Genomic DNA, 19,998 nt, shown 5'->3' on the forward strand with positions numbered 1-19,998 from the left:
CTCCCACTCTGACCACTCTTCCCCTTCTCCCATTAAAAACAAAATGGGGGTATGCTCAACCCAACTGAACTTTCCCGTGTTCTCACGGCTAGCGCGACATCTATATGGACATTTTGTTACTTCCATGGGCTTGGCCCACCGAGAGCTCGGTCCCGGTTTCTTTTTTAGGTTTTTTTTTTATTTACCCTTAGCACGTTTTCTTTTGTTATTGGCAAAAAGCAAGCCGACGTCCATTTTTAATTAAAAGAACACTGCTAGTGTCAGATATGTTAATGTATTTTGTCTCAACTGAGCCTATTGATTTCATTTGGTTGAAGAATGTTGACGTATATGAGGCATGCCACCAGATCTCGCAGTTTGGAAAGGTTTAACCTGTACCATATACTTCTTGTTCAATTGAGCATTCTGTAAACTTTTACCCAGGCGGGGGAACCAAGCGAGAATTCGTGTCCTGTGTTTGTTGTATAAGGTGTGCTTGTGTGTATTCTGAAACAAACTTTTTCTAAAAGAAAGACCGAAATTTCGCGTATGTGCAGCCCAAGCAAGGCTGTCATCTTTAAAAGAAAAGACAGCACTAAAACAATGACACTCTCAAACTGCCACCAGAAACTCGACCAATCACTTTCTTTACTGATCAAACGGAAGTCATTGAGGAAAAGGGGGTTTGATAAAGCTGAGTGTGTAGTCTCCACAATGTGCGTGCACCGTTGTCATGCACGCAACAAGGTATAAACTAAACGTAATTAAGGCGTCTTTCAAGGCGTCCTTTAAAAATAAGGCTTAAGGTATAACCTGACAGGTGTTTACGAACGCATCGCGTTGAAGTTATTATGGCACGGATTTCCGTTTTTCTGCCCAGACTGCAAGGTAGGCGCCACATGGAAATTTTTTGTTTGGTCACGGCTAGATTAAAGCAATCATTGCGTCACTCGGGCGATATATAGCGCTCTGCATCCGGAAACGTGACTATACGGCATAGTCACTGTCCTTTACAAACGTAGGTCGTCATGCGCGTAAACACTCCGGCGCAGAAAAAGATCCATTTGCCTTATTTTCTGTCTGCCGCGTCACGTCGACGTCGGTAGATTTCATTGACGCATGACTTGGCATGCAGTATGCCATTTTAAGGCAAAGCTTTGGCGTTCTCACTTATGGCGGCTGTAACGCAAAAAAGTGAAAGAAAAAAAAAAGCTTCCCGTTGCCGGAATCGAACCTGCGTCCCTCGCGTTACGAGGCCGGCGTCTGACCGATTACTTAATAACGACATGGTCGAAGAGGTTTGGAAAACTTGCCCTGGTGTTCTGAGTCTCTTCTGCACTCGAGCCTCCAGTGGAGGAAATCCTTGAATTGGATTTGCCCGTGCATTGGCATTGCGGACTCCTCACATCCGCCGAGTGGAGGGAGCAAATGGAGTGGATTGTGAACTCAGAATACGGCCCTTAGACGTTAACCAATGAATAAGTCGCAAGAAAGCTTTGCGTTTAACCATGGTCTTCGTTTGACGGAGGAGTGCGTGATTTTTTTACTGCTGTCTTGGCGGCCAGGCTTGTAACAAGTGCCGAAGACAATACATGGTCGGTTGACTGTGCTGCGCGTCCTTAGAAATAAATATATTACTGCTCGAACTGAGAATGCCAGTTCTTTTAATTAGACGTTGTTTAACAATGTGCGTGTCCGTGCTTGGTTAAAAAAAGTGCAATAATGTTATAATCACGCCGATGACATATACTGATGTTATGGTGTATACGAAGTATCAAGCATAGCCAGTCACACTAAATATGGTTTCCTCTCTCTCTCTCTCTCTCTCTCTCTCTCTCTCTCTCTCTCTCTCTCTCTCTCTCTCTCTCTCTCTCTCTCTCTCTCTCTCTCTCTCTCTCTCTCTCTCTGCGCTGTTCCGTAGTGGCACAAAAAGATGGTCACGTGGCGAATCTTATTCCACCGAATAAGAACTTCAGATCTGTCATTGGGGGAATGGCATGAAAAAAATAACGAAAAAGAGAGCAATTTAGAAACAAAACTGAGACATAAAAACGGACACAAAATGAGCGGAGCGCAGATAACACATACGAAGATACAGAAAAGGAAAAAAAAACGCTGAAAAGAGGTGAAAAATGGCGAGATGCGCGAGAGTAACTGCGGAAGCACAAAACACTAACGTACGGCTGAAGAACACTTAGTAACAAGTACTTACCAAGAAGCCAAGCGAAGTTAGACGGCTTCGACGAGGGTGTCGCTGCTCCCCGATGAATAAACAAGCTGTGGTCTTGCCGGGGCCTCATTAAGCCCACGCCTGGCGTGCAATATGCTACGGGCGGGCCGAGCTTGTCGGTTTTGCCAGTTTTATTTTTGGTGTATGCGTACACGATTCCAGGGACCTAACACTGAAGGTATCAACAGAAACATGCTTCCGTATTGAAACAACAAAACAGAAAACAAAAACTGAAAAATAGAGAAGAATAAAACGTATATTAATATCAGGCTGTGTGCGGTGCAACGTTAATTAATTATTTCATGCGGAACCGTACTGCTGAGCCCAAGGACGCGGGTTCGATCCCGCCCACGGTGGTTGCTTTTCTGATGGAGGCGAAAAGCGAAAACGCCCGTGTGTCGGCATTTCGACGCACGTCAAAGATCTCCAGGTGGTCGAAATTAAGGTGTAGCTTCGGCGCGTTAAGCCTTCAAATCAATGAACAAATCAGTGTCTCTAAGTGCACCGTGAGGCTTTTTATTCATCGTTCATTTCACGCGTCGATGCCGTAGAGCCAACAGCGCCGCCTTCAACTTGGACATTTCAGCGACACTAAGTGCCTATCAAAATCTCACTCTGCTACTGTATATGGCGCAGTAAAAGCCCGTGATTTAGGATGTAAATTTTGGTTTTCTGAGCGTGATGCGATTCCTCGGCTATGAGGCGCGCCGTAGTGGAGGGCTCCGGATTAACGCTTTAGCCACTGAGCCACCGCGCGCGGGTGTTGGTAGGCTTCATCTAATAGCGCAGAATTCATGTGTGTGTGTTATTTATTTATTTGTTCAGTGTGTTGTTCGCTACGCGTTACTGGTTTCGTTAACGGCCCACATCTGTATATTATGTTCAGGAGCACACTCGTTTTATTCAGCGGCTTGCTAGTGGACAATTTTAAATAATAATAAAACATCGGCCGCATATCTGCTTACTCCGCTGCAAATGTCGAAAGACGATAGTCTTGTTCCACCGCTGCCACGTAAACGCCTATCGTCTTTAAAACCTTTTGTCCTGCGCGTGCACATCATTTATTACAGGAGGAGCTGAAAATCGGCCCGCAAAAGTTGTCCAGTGTGAGATGCAATAAGCAGTTTGTAAACAAGAACTGCAACAATAACGAAAAATTGCAACCCCACGTTCAAATGGAGCATTTGTTATTCACAAGTGTCGTGTGGAATGCGTACATCCGGTAAAAGGCTCGAGTCGGGCTCCCTCGGCGCCATTTTTAGAGAAGCAGCCCATCGAAGGCTGACCGGTGGGATGAAAGCGCAGCATGGAGTCCCGCTGCCTGATGGCGCATACCACGCGCCCCACTCTCAGGTGACGCACTTGTCGCGCTCGAGTATATGCGTCCGCAAACGAAGTCTATAAAGAAAGCAAGGGCCTCTGCTCGGTCACCAGGGTAACCACTCCGGAACGTGGAGATAATTCACGCGCATACTTTCGTCGACACATCTGTCGGTGTACGCAAGATAAACGAGCGAATCGCGTGCGCGCCGCGCTCCGTAATAGATGGATGCCCCGACAAATGCGCCCCGACTTGACCGTGCTTGCGCAGTAAACACCTCTCCCCACCAGCCGTACTCGATGCCGGAAACTCCACGGTAATTAGAAATTGCGGCCGGTGTGGCATTCACTGAGATCTTCGAGTACACGGAATTCGTCCATGCGTCCGCAGTGAGCGAACGGGCAGAGGTGTTTCGTCGTTCTTTGCTTTTCGTGTAACGAAGCTATGCTGCCGACGGCTTTAATGAACTTTCTATAGCCTCAATTGGCGACCCTTCTTCACGCAAGCGAAGTCGTTCTGGGCTTTTTTTCAATACGAGAGTGTTTGTGCGCCTGGCCTCCTCGACCTCGTGCTTAGTGCTGTCACATTAAGAGACTGCTGTAATGGGCCATTGATATTTTTCTTTTACGCGTAATGAATTCTACAAGGCGCCGAACTCATACTTCGCGTGGGCGGCTTGCGTGTGCCACGTGACCTGTTTACTCCCTGTACGTCATAAAAAAAGGCGCCTTCAATGATTGTTTGCCAATGGTGCTGACGTTTACGGCTCCAGCACGCATGCGACAGGCGTTTAAAGGGACACGGAGGTGAATTTGTGCAACTATTGTTAGCGATTGCTCTGTGTAGTTTAACACGCGTTACTATTTGTTCCGCTAAAGCCCCGGTTTCCGTGTAGAGCTCGGAAGGAGAGAGAACGCCATCCGCGTCTGCATCACGGAGTGCTACCGCGGTGACGTCACAATAGTTTTCGATGCTATCTTAGTCTTCAAACATTTTTTTATATTCACCCGTTTTGTGGTTGATCTGGGGTTTTTGGTTTATTTATATTAACGCTATACAGGTTAAGTGTACCTACAATTTGTTGTCAGGATGTCAAAAGGAATTAACGTGACCTTCCTTGACAAATCTTGACGGAGTTTGTTCCTGTCGCACTCTACTTCTTCTCGGGCTTCGATTGTGCAGGTCACGACAAGCTATCCCGCAAAAAAAAAAAAAAAACAATCAGAAGAGCATTGGTACTGTATTGCTAATTCTCTTCTTATTTTGTTCAGTAGCCATTCTCGCTCTTTTTGACGCAATCTGATAATCTCTTGTCCACCTTTTTTTTTCACTGTACAGGACCGTCAAGGTATCGGAAGGGGTGAACGGCATCAGTCACTTCAATCGCCGCCGGCTTCTCGACCCCAGGATGGAGGCATACCGGGAATCCATGTGAGTTTGTGGCCTGAGCACCGCGCCGTAACTCTGCACATACGATTATCCTGTGCCTGGACATTTTTGACTTTTTGAGAACGAGTGGAGCAAGTTTTGAGACATCTCACGATCTTTCATAAATAACGCTCGCGCAGGCAGTAAAATGGTCGCGAAAGAATGTGGTGCGAGGCCTGCGGCCGTTCGAATCTTCGAGACTTCGAAAGTTACGAGAGTTTAATTTTCTATCCTTTATTTCCTTTCACAAAGTGCGGTTGCGAATTCCTGAGTTGGACGGCCCGGCACAACTGCTAGCTGGGATCGGTTATGACTACTGTCTCTCCTGCTTCCCTTTTCTCCGTGGCAGGGGTTTATCCAGAATTTTTTTTGGAGGGGGGGGGGGGGGGGGGTGTTGGGGCTGTTGGGGGTTGTGTATGAATCCCTGGGCAGGGGGCTAGTGGTTGTGGAACCTTCGGGGGTGGGGGGGGGGGGGGAGGGGGGGGGGTGGTAGGGGGGGGGGTGCTACGTGTAAATTGCTTAGACAACCGTAAATTCAATTTTACTATAATCAGTCTTCACCGCAGCGTTAGTGTGCGTGCTGTAGAGCACGCTTTAAAGGGGGAATGTGCGTTTTGTGTGCGAGAAGCCTCTCAGTCAGGGGCCGTCGGAAAATGAACATTTTCAACCGCCGTCAGCCACAATTTCGTAATACCGCCGTCAACAACCGGTGGCGTGGCATAGAGTTTCATACAATAATACCCAGAGAGGAATTTGGCGCTGCGATCGTCCGATGCGATGGGCGTGATGGGTAGAACTGGATTCGCATCGGCGCTCGGTGGCTCGCGGAAAGTACTATGGATTGGATCGTGCAGCCAGTTTCGTTTTCGTCGTAGTCTTGCTCGCTCGCCTTTTCTAGTTTAGGCAATATATGAAACGCGTTAGGAAAAAGCTTTCGGAAATTCGTTTGCCTTTGAACTCAGTGTCGAACGCGTGCTGGCGCCGCGCTGAATGAAAATGTTCTAGAACCAAACTTGCCAGTCCAACGTATTGTCATCCATTTATTGACGACAGAACGAGCACGAAAACACAAAGACAGCGGTGAATTTACCTGCGAATTAGGTGTTTCGGTGCCACTCGTGTGACAGAACGTTTTATTTTCCCATCGTAGACAAACTGTGAAGTGTTTGGGACGGCCAAACGTTTCGTGCGAACGCCGTTTCTATGGCGTAGCGAGGCCTGACCGGCGCAGCTAGGTGGGCCACCCATCTGTGATCCGCGAGCTAGGTGAATGTCCCGGGTTAAGGCTAAAAAAACCTTCTTTAAAGGTAAAATGTTTCTTTTTTTTTTATCACAGGTTAACAACAAAAGGGCCAGAATTGAGACTTTTACAAATAGTTTTTGAAGACGTTCTCGTGGCAGCAAATGGCGGACGTTCTCCGCAAATCACCGTGACTTCGCATCTGTTTTTTTAAGTGCGAATGCACTTCTTAAGCGAGCCTGAAGCGTCCGCCGACGTCCGCATAGCAACAGCTGCGGGTGCGCGCACTCCTCGTCTTCCTTGGCAACGGGGGGAGATGGGCGCGCGCTGCCTGGCCTCTGACATGGCACATACCCACGTGGGGGATTGGCCAAGAATCGGGCGTGAGAAGGGCTAATGCACCCGCTTAAAGGAGTACTGACACGAAATTTCAAAGCTGAGATCCGCTCTAGCAATCAAGTACAACGACAACACAAATAGGTGTCTGTGAATAAATGCATCTTTCTTTCTTTGTAGTTGTGTGTGTGTGTGATCTCTCTTTCGCGAACATTACCGAACCGCGCAAATTCAACTCGTGCATTCGCACTTTCACATTCTTCCCCTCGGGGAAATGCGGGGAATTTTTTTTATCTAAACGCGCTGTTTTATTTTGTGCAACACCAGTTTCTAGGAACTACATTTTTTTTTGCACAGAGTAATTCGTAAATAGCGAACCAGGCAGTAAATGTTTTCTGGTGTAAAAATCGATATGCGCAGCCGTATAGCCACGTTTCGATCATATCCGATTCCACTAATACCCGTCGTTCCCACTGAAGCATACGCGCCGTCTCGAAGTTGTTGACAGTAGCGCCAGATTCCGCTTTAGTTATTATTGTATGAAACTCTATGGCCTGCGGCGAATAAAGAGCGTTACTAGGTAACACCCAAGCTTGTCGGTGCGTGGCACTGCAGACGTCAGTGTTAGAAGCGCTTCGTCTGCTAGCGTGTATAACACGGCGGCGCTCCTCCCTCCCGAGCGCTAACAGTTTCTTGAAGTGAGGTGAATGCAATAGAGTGAAGTCGAAAAAAATGAAGATAAGTAATTAGATAAAAATTAGGAGAATAATTAGGTAAACAATCACAGTTGAAATCAGAGGAAATACTCTCACGCGAAATATGGCCTCTCTCCGCGGAGCGACCTTTTAAGTTTGGTCTGCCCGTTGAAACTTAGCATTGGTAGCCTCCTACAGCTGTGAAAACTTGTCGGAAATTTTAAAAAGATGTGGTTGATTTCTCTATCATAGGAATCGGTAAAACACGAAAGTGAAATGGGCAGCGAAATCTGCAGCTGACCATGAATTGCGGGTCGGCGGCTGTCTTGTGAGTGTGCTTGGCGAGCGACTGTCCGGCTGGCGGGTCGCTTCTGCAAAGGTGTACTGGCGTCATTTCCGTGACGGATATGACGTCAATGGGTGTATACCAGCATAAAACGCGTGTTAAAATATAAAACCCGAAAACGAACAACCCCAAGTACAGAGTACTCTCACTAAAGGTTGCTTCCCCGCAAAAAGACCCTGTGTGCAGGGGTGCACCCTTTACAGGCCACTTACTCCGTTGTACTGGCGTCATTTCCGTGATGGTTATGAAGTCAGTGAAATGTTTATGTATCCGGGGATAGAACACTTTCGTGTTAAAAAAACTTAACCGTGACGTTTATGAAACTTGGCTTCCTAATATTGTATTTCTGCAGATGGGACTCAGGCCCACAAGCTTTCGGTCACGGCACCAACACACGGCATTTCCTCGTAACCACGTATTACCACTGTCAGCTTTCACCGCAGCACTAGCGAGCGTGCTGCAGAGCACGCTTTAAAGGCAAAGCTCGAGTTTGGCGTTACCGGTCGGTGCAACTTGGAGCATATGCCCTCTGCCTTCGTAGTAGCGAGTAAAACAAGGTAAAAAGAAAAAAAGCACGTGGTACATCAAACAAGATGGCAACGAGGGCACAAAGTTGACCCTAACGTAACTCAAACGTGAACCAAAATGTGCACGCACGCACGCACGCACAAGGCGAAAGAGATGGATAAAGAGGCTCACTGCCTCCATTGACCATTTTAGCACGAAAAAAAATTACAGGCGCACAGTCGATACATGAGTAGGCAACATTTCTTTTCTTTTTTACCGCAAATGTCACTTATGCAACAAAAGGGAGTAGCGGTGCGCCCTGAAACCATTCGTTTTACAAGGCACCGGAAGCAGCTACATACAAGACGCTCTATAGACCGACCTGCATAGAGTTCGTTGATAGCCTTCGAGGCGACGATGACGTCGTCCTGAGGTCCCACTGCAAGCGCAGTTCCCTCCTGGTCTTGGAAAGCTCATTTCAATGAAACGTTGTAGACGCGCACCTTAGATTTTAAAGCGAAAACTTTCTTAGTAGGACCGATGGCGTCACGTCAAAAAAACTAATGCATTTCGCCATAGACCGGTTGGTCGACCGAAAAGGTCTGATAATATCTCTGGACACAAAGCGCGTGCGTGAAACCAGGTTCCGATTATTTCAAAGCGGTTACTTGAAAATCGCGAAACACAAACGGTTCTAGAAAAGACAATACACGCATCGACCACAAAGGAGTACAATAGTAGACCTTTATCTCATAAACCAGCTACCCGTATACCTTTAGGTCCTTCGTAGGTGCGTTTACTTACGTCGCATGGGTTCGTTCTTCGATTGCGATTTGGGTCTTTGAAGACTTGACGATCGATCAGACGGTCTTTCACCGAAGGTCATGACGCAGTTTTGATGCTAAGAAGCTTTCGCGCTCCTTTCAACTTTCTTTAGAAAGGGGTGGTAAATTTTTCATTGGCGAAGGTGGCTGGGAAGGGCAATGAAACATGCTTACTTTGAAAACCAAATACGTGAATGAAAAGCCGAAAGCATAGGGAACGCGCACGTGTATGGAGGCGCGACGGCTTCGGGTCTACAAAGCAACAAAAAAACTGGCTGAACAGCCGGTAGTGGACGTAAGCTTAAGGCCTTGACATTGCCCCGTGAAAGATTTGCATATGGCCCAGTGCGTGGCTTAGCTTAAACGAGAGCAATACCCAGTCAACTTAGTCATAAATTTTAAATGTATAACCTGCAGCCACTGTTCCAGTGTTGGTCGATAGCTCCCCCGGGGAGAGAAGCAGAGGCATCTGGCCCCTTTGCAACCAATTGCTGACCCTGGTAGTTGGAGGAACGCGTAATGAATCCTCGCAGAAAAAGTGGTTGTGTGCTGATTTGGGACGAAAGTGAGAGAGAAGGGCATAATGGAGTTTGGTCGAAAAATTATCAACAATCTGTTAATTCATATTTCATCTTTGAAGTTGTCATCGCGATATTGCAGCTTAGACTTAACCGATCGAACATTCCGAACTTTATAGTACAAATTCGCAAAACATATTGTAAAAACTTTTTTTTTCTGTTTCACGCTAGCAGAAGCTCAGCGCTCAGCAAAAGTGATGAAAGATTCGAGTAGATATTTCAATCAAGGGTGGAGCGAGATGGGTTCCGCAGTCCGCAGCCGATGAGTGCGCAAACAATGCTCGTTTTGGGCAGCAATAAGGCACGCAGGCCCGAACGCGGTGCCGCTCTGTCGGACGCCGCGCCACCCTTCGAGGGCGTGTGGTTCGGCGTGGAGCGTTATTTACAGGACAGGCCGCGTGATTCGTGAATGGATGCAGGCGGCGCAATAATAGAAGGCTCGTAGACGCGCGATTAATGATGTGCTCGACGTCATTTGTCTACGTGGCCCGTCGGAGACGTGACGCCGGAGCCATATTCCCGTTTACATCAACGTCCTTCACGACGTCGCCGTTCGACGGCTGCCGAAGGGGCAATACGAGATCGACCCTCTAATAACCAAGGCTGCCGCCGCGTCTCGGAGCGACCGTATTATATACTGGGCCGGCAACGGAGCGGCAGTGTGCTGCTCGCGTTCTGTTCCCTTCCCTGCCAGTCGATGATTTCTTGACGTAGTGTTCCTTGCACTCTATAGAGGAGGAGGGAAACGAACGGAAAGGCAGGCGCAGAGCCCGGTTTGCTACCTTGCACTAGGAAAAGGGGTTCGGGGGATGAAAGAGAAGGCAGCTGAAAAGGAGGAGAAAAGAGTACAAAAGCGGGAACTCAGTGCATGAAGTCTCGGGCGCTTCGTGTAAGAGTGCAGTGTACGGCAATGATCGGGGTAGACGATGTGGACAACCGCATACTCGCACGTGTTTTACGCAACGGCTCACTTTTGCCTCGGCTGAGCTCCGTGCCTTTCCGCATGGTTCTCGGCTTACGCTATGCGGGGGAAAGGGATGGAGGGGAATAAGGCTAGGGGGCAGGGTGGGGGAAAAGTGCGCTCCAGGAACGGCGCGGTTCGGTCTATCGGATTGCCGGACGAAGACGACTAATGCCCACGGTGTCTCCTCCGTGTCGCTTTGCGTATGTTAACGAAGTCTGGCGTTACAGAAGGGCGGACAGGTTTCTCGGGGGTGCACGTAACAATGCGCATTAAAAACAAGAGAGGAGATGTAGCAGAAAAAAAAACAAAGAACAGAGAAATATATTCCGCCTCGCGCCGTCGCAAGCGACGCCAAACACGACGAGAACCAAACATACAGCTGCGTGTGGCTAGTTTAAACGTCACAGATCCGGCCAGCTTGAAAACCTCAGTCAACCCAGTCACGTGGAAAGAAAGCGCCGCGAAGACGACTCTAGATAGTGGTACAATCTAGATAGTGGTACAAACTATACTAGCACAAACACACACTTCTCAAACACAGTCTCGACAATCTTTTAGTTGCTTGATAGTGTTGTTGTTGAATACTTTCATTCATGGGAGGTGGTGATCTACGCCAATGAGGGAACGTAAGGAGAGGGGTTGTTGCAGAGAAGTGATCTGGGTGAATTTTCATAGCTGACTGTAAGGTATCGGCTTGAGGCACTTGCCAGAAGTGGGAATAACTAGTACCTGGTGGTTACTGTTATTCTAAGCAGGCCAAAACGGTTATACTGTTTTTGCAAGAACACATTGAAGGGGGAATTATATATGAGGGTGAGTGTACGAAGGCGACTACAGTGGCGTTATGGCGTAGTCAGAAATATTTTTTTTTAAATAAAAGGTAATAGAGCACCTTAGTCATATAGTTGTTTCGTTTGCTGTAATGTCTACATAAAAATTTGTACACCCCGGTACTTCGAGGAACCTTTGTTTCAAGAAACCGACACTTTTCCTATTTTCGTTTTTGCATTTTATTATAACTATGCAGAGTCTAATTTTATACATCCACAGGGGGGGAAAGGCCGAAAAGAGGGGAGAGGGATGCGGCACAAAATTTACGAAAGTGTGTGTGGGGGGGGGGGGGGGGGTGGAGGGTACTGACACCTAAACACCCCCCCTGGCTACGCCCCCGGACGACTAGGGAATGAGGCGTCGTTGTTTGGAGGGAACAAGATACCGAGAGAATGTGGGGCAGTGCCGGGTGTGATGCTGGAGATCGTCAAGTGTTGGTTGTAAGCAGTATAGGGCCGTAGGGGTTGTGTACAATTTGGGGAAGGTCTTAGGTTTGTAAGTGGCGTTTGCAAGTAGTTTGTTAATAACAGCTTCAGCTGTGATGTTGAGCGGAGGGAGGGTTGTTAAGTGGCCGTTTGGCGCAATTTGTTTCAATCATAGTTTCGTTTGCTTCTTTCGTGTCCATTGATGCGCCAAGCCCGGACGAACGTGTTTTCAGGAGGTAGATTGCGGGATTTTGGGTCAGCGCCGTGGTGGTGGTTGGGCGCTGGGTTGCCGCGTAGGCTAAACAGGTTGCCTGATTCATTGCCGACGACGATTCCTGGCTCGAAGTCTAATCAATGTGGTATTGGAGACGGTGGGTTATAAGTGCGGCGGTTTGAAATTGTGGGACGGGGGTTTCCGATAAGTGTGGTGACAGTGGTTTTCGAAGTTGCTTGACCGCTCTTTTAAGATAGTCTGTGAGGATACCTGTGTGAGGGGGACACGAGATGAGAGCTCACACATGACGAACTCAAGGACGGGAAGCATGGCCCTGAGCTCAGTTTCAAGGGGTGGCGTGGGCGGTGGGAGGAAATAAATGTCGGGAATGTTGTATGAGGTGGTCGTCTATGAAAATCTATGCACCGCCGATATGGGTAGGGGTGATGCTGGCGTCCATAAATATCTCCGTTTCGTTCAGCTCTTCGGTCGTGGGCAGAGAGGCGGCATACGTTTGCTGCGAGTTTGTCTATAGCTAGCAGCACTTGTCTGACGCTGTAGTCTCTGTATGAAAGGGATGCTGACAAGGCGGCGCACGGGTTAGAGAGCGCAAAGCGATTGTCCTTTCCAGTTGTCCTATGCTCTGAGCTATGTGCCCTCCTGTGTAAGGGCTCAATTGTTCGACACAGAAGAAGGCTGAAGTACAGACTCTTCTATGCTAATCTTCTTTCATTCTTCTATACTCTTCTAAATGTTCTCTTCTAAATCTTCTAAATATTCTTCTAAATCTTCTTTCCTTCTTGTATTGCGCTTATGCAATGCATTCATCCTGAAAAGTTAAACTGGTCCGGAACAGTCCTCGTTGCTCCCCTTGTTTGTTATTATCATGTCCGAGTACAATAACGCTATTGCGTTTTGTGCCTAAAGGGGATCGAAGCTTCAACATTTTCCAATTTTTTGTTTTCTCTCAATTAAACATGGAACGGCCAGAGTTGTCCGGATGTGTGCGGTTTAACCCACCCGAACGTAGGTAATGGTACCGGTCAAGGAGACACGAAACAGCATCTTTTAACGCGAAAATTCCGCGATTATGGAGCTTTCGCCTGCAGGCGTGTTTGAAACTAGCGCCATCACACCAAGGCACGTCTCTCATCGATATTGACGCCAGTGGCAATATTAAGTCGTCTCATTATGAGGAACTGTGGCGGGGATGGGAATCAAAAACAGGAATGCGCGGGGCCAGGCAAGTGGCGTCACCACTACTCTATCTACGGCGTCACCACGCCGAACACGGCATTCGAGGCACTTCATAGCACACGAGCTTAAAGGTGCAAAGGGAGAAACAAAACACAAGGAGTACCGGAGGGTGGACAACGGACGAGGGGAAGATTTTACTTGGTGACAGCTTCCACGTCACAAAAAAAACGAGGGAAAGGGAAACAGAAAGACCAGTTGCAGTTCCTTATTCAAACAAGAAAAGAACACCTGTTTGCAGTAGAAAAAAAAGCCGGAGTTGGGAATGTTGGGATATACGAGGGAAGGTGAAAAGTTATTTATTGAATGTTTGTCTCTTAAAGCTCAGGTGTCATATATTCTGGCTTCCGTTCACTCGACTAATCCCGAGTTTAGTATGGGGTTCCTCTCGAGTTTTGCCATAGAAATCGTGTGTTCAGTAATTGAGCAGTGCCTAAAAATACAGAAATACTGGCAGCGAGAGAAATACGAACGTGCAGTGAGGCGGGGAGGTTGCTGGAGAGCATATTGGAGAATTTGAGGAAGTAGAGCATTAACTACGCTTGGCTACTACTGGAAAGAACACATGCTCGGGCCTATTCCCGATTTTTTTTTAATTTTTATCGTAATAAACAAGCCCTTTCGTGGAAAAAGCGGCATGTTGCGTTTATTTTTTTTTTTTCTACTGTCAGAAATTCCCTTGCGGCAGTTGTCTGTGTATGTCGATAAACGCACCAACATTGCTGTGTAGCATTGCGAACAAAAACGTGGATGTCTGACAACTCCTGATCTCATTTTCGCACTGACAGAGGCGCCGTCCTCGACTTGGCGCCCATTGGTTATGTTGACAGGACTGGAGTTGTGGCAGGTATTCAGCTGTATATTAGCATGAAGCCACGTGCATATCACACAAAAAGCAGTTATTGGCAACAGGCTTACTTCACCAGGTTGGTTTTACAAATCGTACACAACGCGGGGAGAAATGTATCGACGACCGAGGAAATAGCGCCACACATGTGTGAACCGTCCCTATGGTAGTAACTAAGGCACAACTGAGCAGGGTTTGGGTGAAAGGCTACTAACAGTACTGAACCGCGTGTAATCAGGGACATTCACATGCTTATTTGCCATTTACCTAGCAATCCCGATCAGGGAAAAAAGCTATTTTTATTACCTGCTATAGAAACTAGGTGACGAGATGCATACTGCTGTGGATGAGTACAATGCCGTCTGTGCTGTTATTTACACGGTGTTGACGGAGGAAAGGACGGGCATCCACTTGAGTCCGAGTGTTCCCGAGAAAGCTCCTGCGAGGTGCAAGCAGGGAAGGGAGAGGCAGATAACCACGGTTGTGGAATTTCTTGTTCAAGTTGTCGAAGGAAAGCTTCGGCCCTCGTCTACGCCATTGACAGCATCCACCGTGGGAAGATTGGCTTGAGCTTACACGGCCTCGCCAGTTGATGAAACTATACGCCTCGAGCTTCGCGATCGCTGCGCCGCCTGCCACCGCTTCTCCGCGGCGCTTACGGGATGTCCGCAGCGCAGCTGATAGCGGCCCATGCAGTGTTTTGGTTCTCTTGCGCTTCTTTTTACCTTTCCGCGCACTAAACATCGTGTTATTCTGATGTCTGTAAGCGAATAGTACGTTTAGGGCACTTAAAAAACAGCTGCGTCCTGATTAGAGTTGTAAGAGTGCTCGAAAGCCGACAAGAGCTAACCGGGGACGCGGTACTGCGCGCTTTTTCGCCGCTCTTACGGGCGTCGGCGACGGCAGCGACATATCACCACTGTCACCTCCAAATATCTCAGGCGCAAGTGAATTCTATTGACGCCTCGTTTAGTCTTGATATTGGCACAGTGAGAGGTAGGTTTCGTTTTGCAGCGCGGACAACGAATCCGGCCTTGTTTTGAATGTATACGTCGTCCAAAAATATCATTCGGGGAGGTGATTACCTAATATACCTGGCAATAACTTGTGCGTTTTATAAAAATAGAGGCCACGCGAACATGTTAAGTATTCCAAGTCTATGGGTCGTTAAATATGTGCCCACTCCCGCCTGATAGAACGGACCGAGGGGAGTTAATGAAACCACGGAAAAATAAATGGTCTGCCAAGTCTGGAAGCAATGTAATAGCTCGTGCGAGAATAAAAAAAAACAGTGCAGCTTCGCAAATCCTACAGACATTCGTCTTACCTCAAGCAAGGTTGAACTCACAAGACAACTAGATTCGAAATGTACTGATGTTTTCCAAGACGCATGGGGGGGGGGGGGGGGGGGGGGAGAAGGAGGAGGGGCGCTTAACTATCGTTGTGTACAAATGCGGAGCGAAATCAAGGAAAGACCGTTTCAGAAAATCACACACATGCTGCACGTTCACCTTTATTTTGTTTTTCGACTTTAACGAGCAGGGGATCACTCGGCGGACACAATTTTTGAAGTACAGTATATAAGGAAATTCACAGGCGATAAAAGCTGTCGTTGGATTGAGTAGGGTCCCCTGATTTCACTTTTGTGCTAAATTCGGCAGGCTCCCTGTTTCATATGAGGATGTTTCGAAAAAGCGTTTAGTCACGGCCGTGTGGTGATAAGCGAAGGATATATGTAACCGATGACTGTTTCGGGAAGCTCACCTCGCGGCTAGACGACCCAGCCGTAAATTCTTGGTGCTGACTCCCGCATGTAATTTTGCATTATCAATATTACTTATTGCGTGGAATGACCGCGATATTCATGCCACATTGACTTGTTCAGGGTAGTGATCAATATCCGAGATATGAAACGTAACTGGCGGGCTGTCAGGTATGAGTGCTCCGCTAGATTATGAAACCACATGAAACCGGTTTACATTGCAGTGTAAAGCCGTAGAATGAGCATTTGAACGAACGCTGCTTACGGAGTTACTGTTAGTAAATTTCAGGGAAGTGTAATTACAATCAGATCCATGATATATGCCGATTTCGTGACGCCAGCTTGTGACGCACACCTGGCGCTTATGCGGACCGAATTTACCACAGTAAGATCGCGTCAGAAGAATTTACACTCCCGTAAATGCACCACGTTTGTGAACAAAGTGACTGCTCCATATAAATATCTATTTCCAACGCATACAAAACGAAAAATATCAGTCGCGAACGTGCCTCAAAAGCAACGGCGACAGGGGTGAGCGGGCTGGCAACTCCCGCGACTGCTTTCGAAATGGGCCGCTAGGGGGATTTCAGTGGCGCCCCTACAGGCAGCGCTCGAGGCGTATAGTCAGCTTCTTATCCCACACTCATCACTATCTTTCCAACAACAGTCCATGCGGAGCACCTTGTACAGTGTCGGCTCAAGTGAGCCCAGGAAGCATTCATTCGCCCTTGAACCCTTGTGCGCATGCGCAGCCACATTTGCCGTGTTCTGAAGGCATCGGGCGATCGATGACATCACCGCTTGGTTTGCCGGCTTGCTCGAAAATTTCTGCAAAGTAGCGCGTAAGTTGAACACGCTGAAATCTGTGGCTGTCCGTGCTATCTCTAAAATGTAGGCGACTGGTCCTGCACACTAGTGTTTAGTCCAAGGAAAGAAGGTCGTAATTTCAAAAAGGCAACTTTATCTACACACTGCTTTCACGTACGCTGACATAAAAGCGTGCATAATCGCAAGTTTTGGTGCCAAACACTCGGAAATGCTACCGCGCTGTTTGCACTCTGTACAACATGGCGCTTTATGACACGTCTCACTGGTGTTTGGCGTCGGCCGCTATTGACAGTGAATCCACGGGAGCAAGAATCGCACTCACTGCAACATCCAGGCCGACGCAGGCGCAGCGATTGGTACCAGAAGCCTTGCTACACATGTTTTTAGGAGGCGTTTCCAAGGGGTCTGTGTGAGCAGATAGGGAGAAAGTTTGGCGACCGCGAGTACATCGATTTAAATTTACCTGCAAAGTGCGCGCATAAAGAAAGATAATTCTAGATATTCTAAGAGGATGGAACACTCACCGGCCGGCAGCTAACGTGGCACACAAGTTGTATCGCTCGCATTCAAACTTCCTTCTTGTCCCGCAAGCGGCAACACTTTCCAGCTGCACCCGAAGCGCCGCACCTCCGCTCCAGTGTCGCGGATGCACCTCCTCGTCGTGGCGGCCCGTAACCCAACGGGTCCCGTGGGCTGTACTGGCTCACCGCGGCGGCGTCGCCATCGTCGGTGCGGATGGGAACGTTATGGCCTCCTTTATGCCCCGCAGCGTAAACAGTGGCCGGGCTGTTGCTTGGCACGGGGCCGAGAGTCTGTCGAACCCCGGGGAAGAAAGGCAGAAAAAAAGGCTATGACGCCACCACTCCCTTGAAGGGGCAAAAAAGAGGGGCGCCAGAAGCAGCGGAGAAAGCTCCGTGTTCGCTGTAAACGTCAACGCGTGTAAACGGTCCTTATGCCGCCCATCTGCCCTTGCAAAAAGCTGCTGCCGCAATTTTGTTTTCACCCGCTCACTTTGCCTTGCCTGCTCGCGTGTCTCTTTGTGCGTGCCCGAGCCGGGTCGGGCTCCCCTTCGCACGGGCCTTGGGAGATCGTTGCGACTCCGCTCTACTTGAAGAGACGTTAGCGAAGCGTTGTCGTCGGCATGTCTTACATGATGATCTAATTTTTCTGCGTGGCGATAGAGCAATCACTGTCATTTCCGACGTGTCAGCGAGCGATATTTTCTCTTTCGCACGCGACCGCACGCCCAGGGAACCACGTGACTACTTTGCCCTTAGCTGCCCGCATGGCGGGAGTTTAAAACGATGCTGCGTGCCCATACACGTATGGGTGACAGGAGGGAAAGCGAAAAACTCCGACGACACCTAAGCCCTCCGCACGAGTTGTGCATGCGACAGCATTGGTGCCCAATCGAGCGCCACTGAGTAGTGGTATGTGCTTCTTTGTACACGCCCCCCCCCCCACCCCCCTATTATTCGCACGATACCGTATTAAATGGTAACATTTCCAAGACATTTGGCGGCTGGTTCTTTGGCTGCAGACGGAAGGCTGACATTGCAGCGTGTGGTAAATAATGATCTGGTACCTTGTCCGAGTGAACTTTGGAAATACAGCTGACATTCGTGTGTATACATATATAGTGAAGGCGTGGTGCGAGGCAGTCCTCAGTATAGGTGGTATTCGTTGAAAAGTTTAGCGGTCAATTTCTTCACTGGGCGACACTGGAAACGGCCACAGACATGGCCGATGCGCCACGGACATGGCGCGGCTTGGGCCACTGCGCCCGCACGCCAACGAAACAAAAAACACCGGCGTGCGTCGTCTGCTCCGTTTCAACCCGATTCTCAATGGTGGGGTCAACAGCAATGTTAATAATCGAACTCACATTGGAGTCGAGGCATTACTTTGCGTTTGGTGAGGTAGAGTTTGTAACGTGCAACACAGTCATGTGCTTAGCACGGACAAGTACCGCCATCCCGCGGAGCCCGACGTAACCAGTGACGGCGCACCACGGCCTCCGCGATCGGCACGTTGCGAGCCGCCGGCAGCCGATCGCGGAGCATGCGGCTAAAAGAAGGAAAATATTCCACGTTTTGATTGGCTCTTGAAACCACTGTCAGTTGGGGACAAAGGTTAGGGACGTTTAGGGAATTTTGTTGTTACAGCGAGCAGACTTGTTTTGGCCTCGCGCATAGGCTCCTAGGGGATTTCCTGTAAGAAACTGAGTGCCGGCGTCTAGCAGCAGATGACGCAAGAAACAGCTGGAACTGACGCTTCCTTTCAGTTTTGACGGGTGTCTTGCTTGATGATATTTTTTTTTATGAATGCGGAGCGTGCCTTCCTGACCGTGTCCATTGTATCGCCCCGAGATTTTCCTGCGCTGGTTCCTTTATTCTTAAAAACTTCAAAAATTTTTTCTCCTCTGTGTGGCCCTATTACTGCTGCGCCGCACCAGCCAATCATCCGACCTGGAGGACGTCTCATTCATTATTTCTCAGACACCGAATTTCCTCTGCGTTTAAGTTTCTTGCTTCTTTCAAAATCAAAGAAAAATTCCGCGCAGAGCTGGGAAATTTCCTGGAAGCGCGCGCGTGTACCAGCCGGGGAGAACCGTAATCGCAATAGCACTTTTACTTGTGCAGTGTGCCACTTTTAAACTAAAAAAGAACGTAGGGTGAGAAATTGCCCCTTTAAGTCAGTTTCCAGATTTTGTTATTCCAAAATGCACATTTATTGGCGATAGATGGTAGCGTAGCTTATTCAGTGGCTCTAAGACTAAACAAATTTGTGTTGCAAGATGCTTGATTGCTATGACACTACTAGCCCTTTGTAGTAACCGATGTACAGCAAGCATTAGATTGCTTCCAACTTACAGGCTTCAAGAGCAGATTTGAAGGCCAGTATTACAATATGCAAAATTTTTAGAACCGGCTGTTGTAAGTGAACCTGCAGTGTAGCATCTCCATCTTTAATCATGTGCTCTTGTGAAGACCTTTAAAATGTGCCTCGGACAAATGAATTATAACTTATCAGCTTGAGAGGTAAAACTTGAAATGGTTGTGAATGCTGGCTACCTGGCAGTTCGTTGTTTAAACTGCAGCATAAATGCCAGATAAGAAACCAAGGGGTGATGACGTGCAAGTGCTCGTTTATTGTCCTCCACATTATTTCGACGTTCCTGCTCTATGTAAAAGGAATGTACCAAATGAAGGAGACAGTTTTTAGTTTTATTTATTCCCAGCTACACAGCCATAGAAGACAGATATCAGGGGTGCCCAGCACAAACATTGTAGGGGCATCCAGATGCTCGTTGAGACCTCTGTCACTGAAAAGTAAAATAGAAATACCATTTTGAAAACTGATCAAGCACTACATATATTTCTTTAGAA

The 19,998-nt window shown here is 48.1% G+C and overlaps 1 protein-coding gene across 1 annotated transcript in view; it reads left to right on the forward strand.

The window, feature by feature from the left end:
• The window catches only part of LOC144170654 (protein Wnt-6-like), a 52,000-nt gene that overhangs the window by 26,527 nt on the left and 5,475 nt on the right, over positions 1 to 19,998 (forward strand). Inside the window, exon 3 of the mRNA XM_077700584.1 lies at positions 4,869 to 4,961. Within this exon, the coding sequence (XP_077556710.1) occupies positions 4,869 to 4,961 (93 nt within the window). The remainder of the gene's footprint in view (positions 1 to 4,868; positions 4,962 to 19,998) is intronic.

The sequence above is a fragment of the Haemaphysalis longicornis genome, unplaced genomic scaffold (genome assembly GCF_048455015.1).
Source record: "Haemaphysalis longicornis isolate Haplotype H1 unplaced genomic scaffold, Haemaphysalis longicornis Haplotype H1 scaffold_2, whole genome shotgun sequence".
Taxonomy (NCBI): domain Eukaryota; kingdom Metazoa; phylum Arthropoda; class Arachnida; order Ixodida; family Ixodidae; genus Haemaphysalis; species Haemaphysalis longicornis.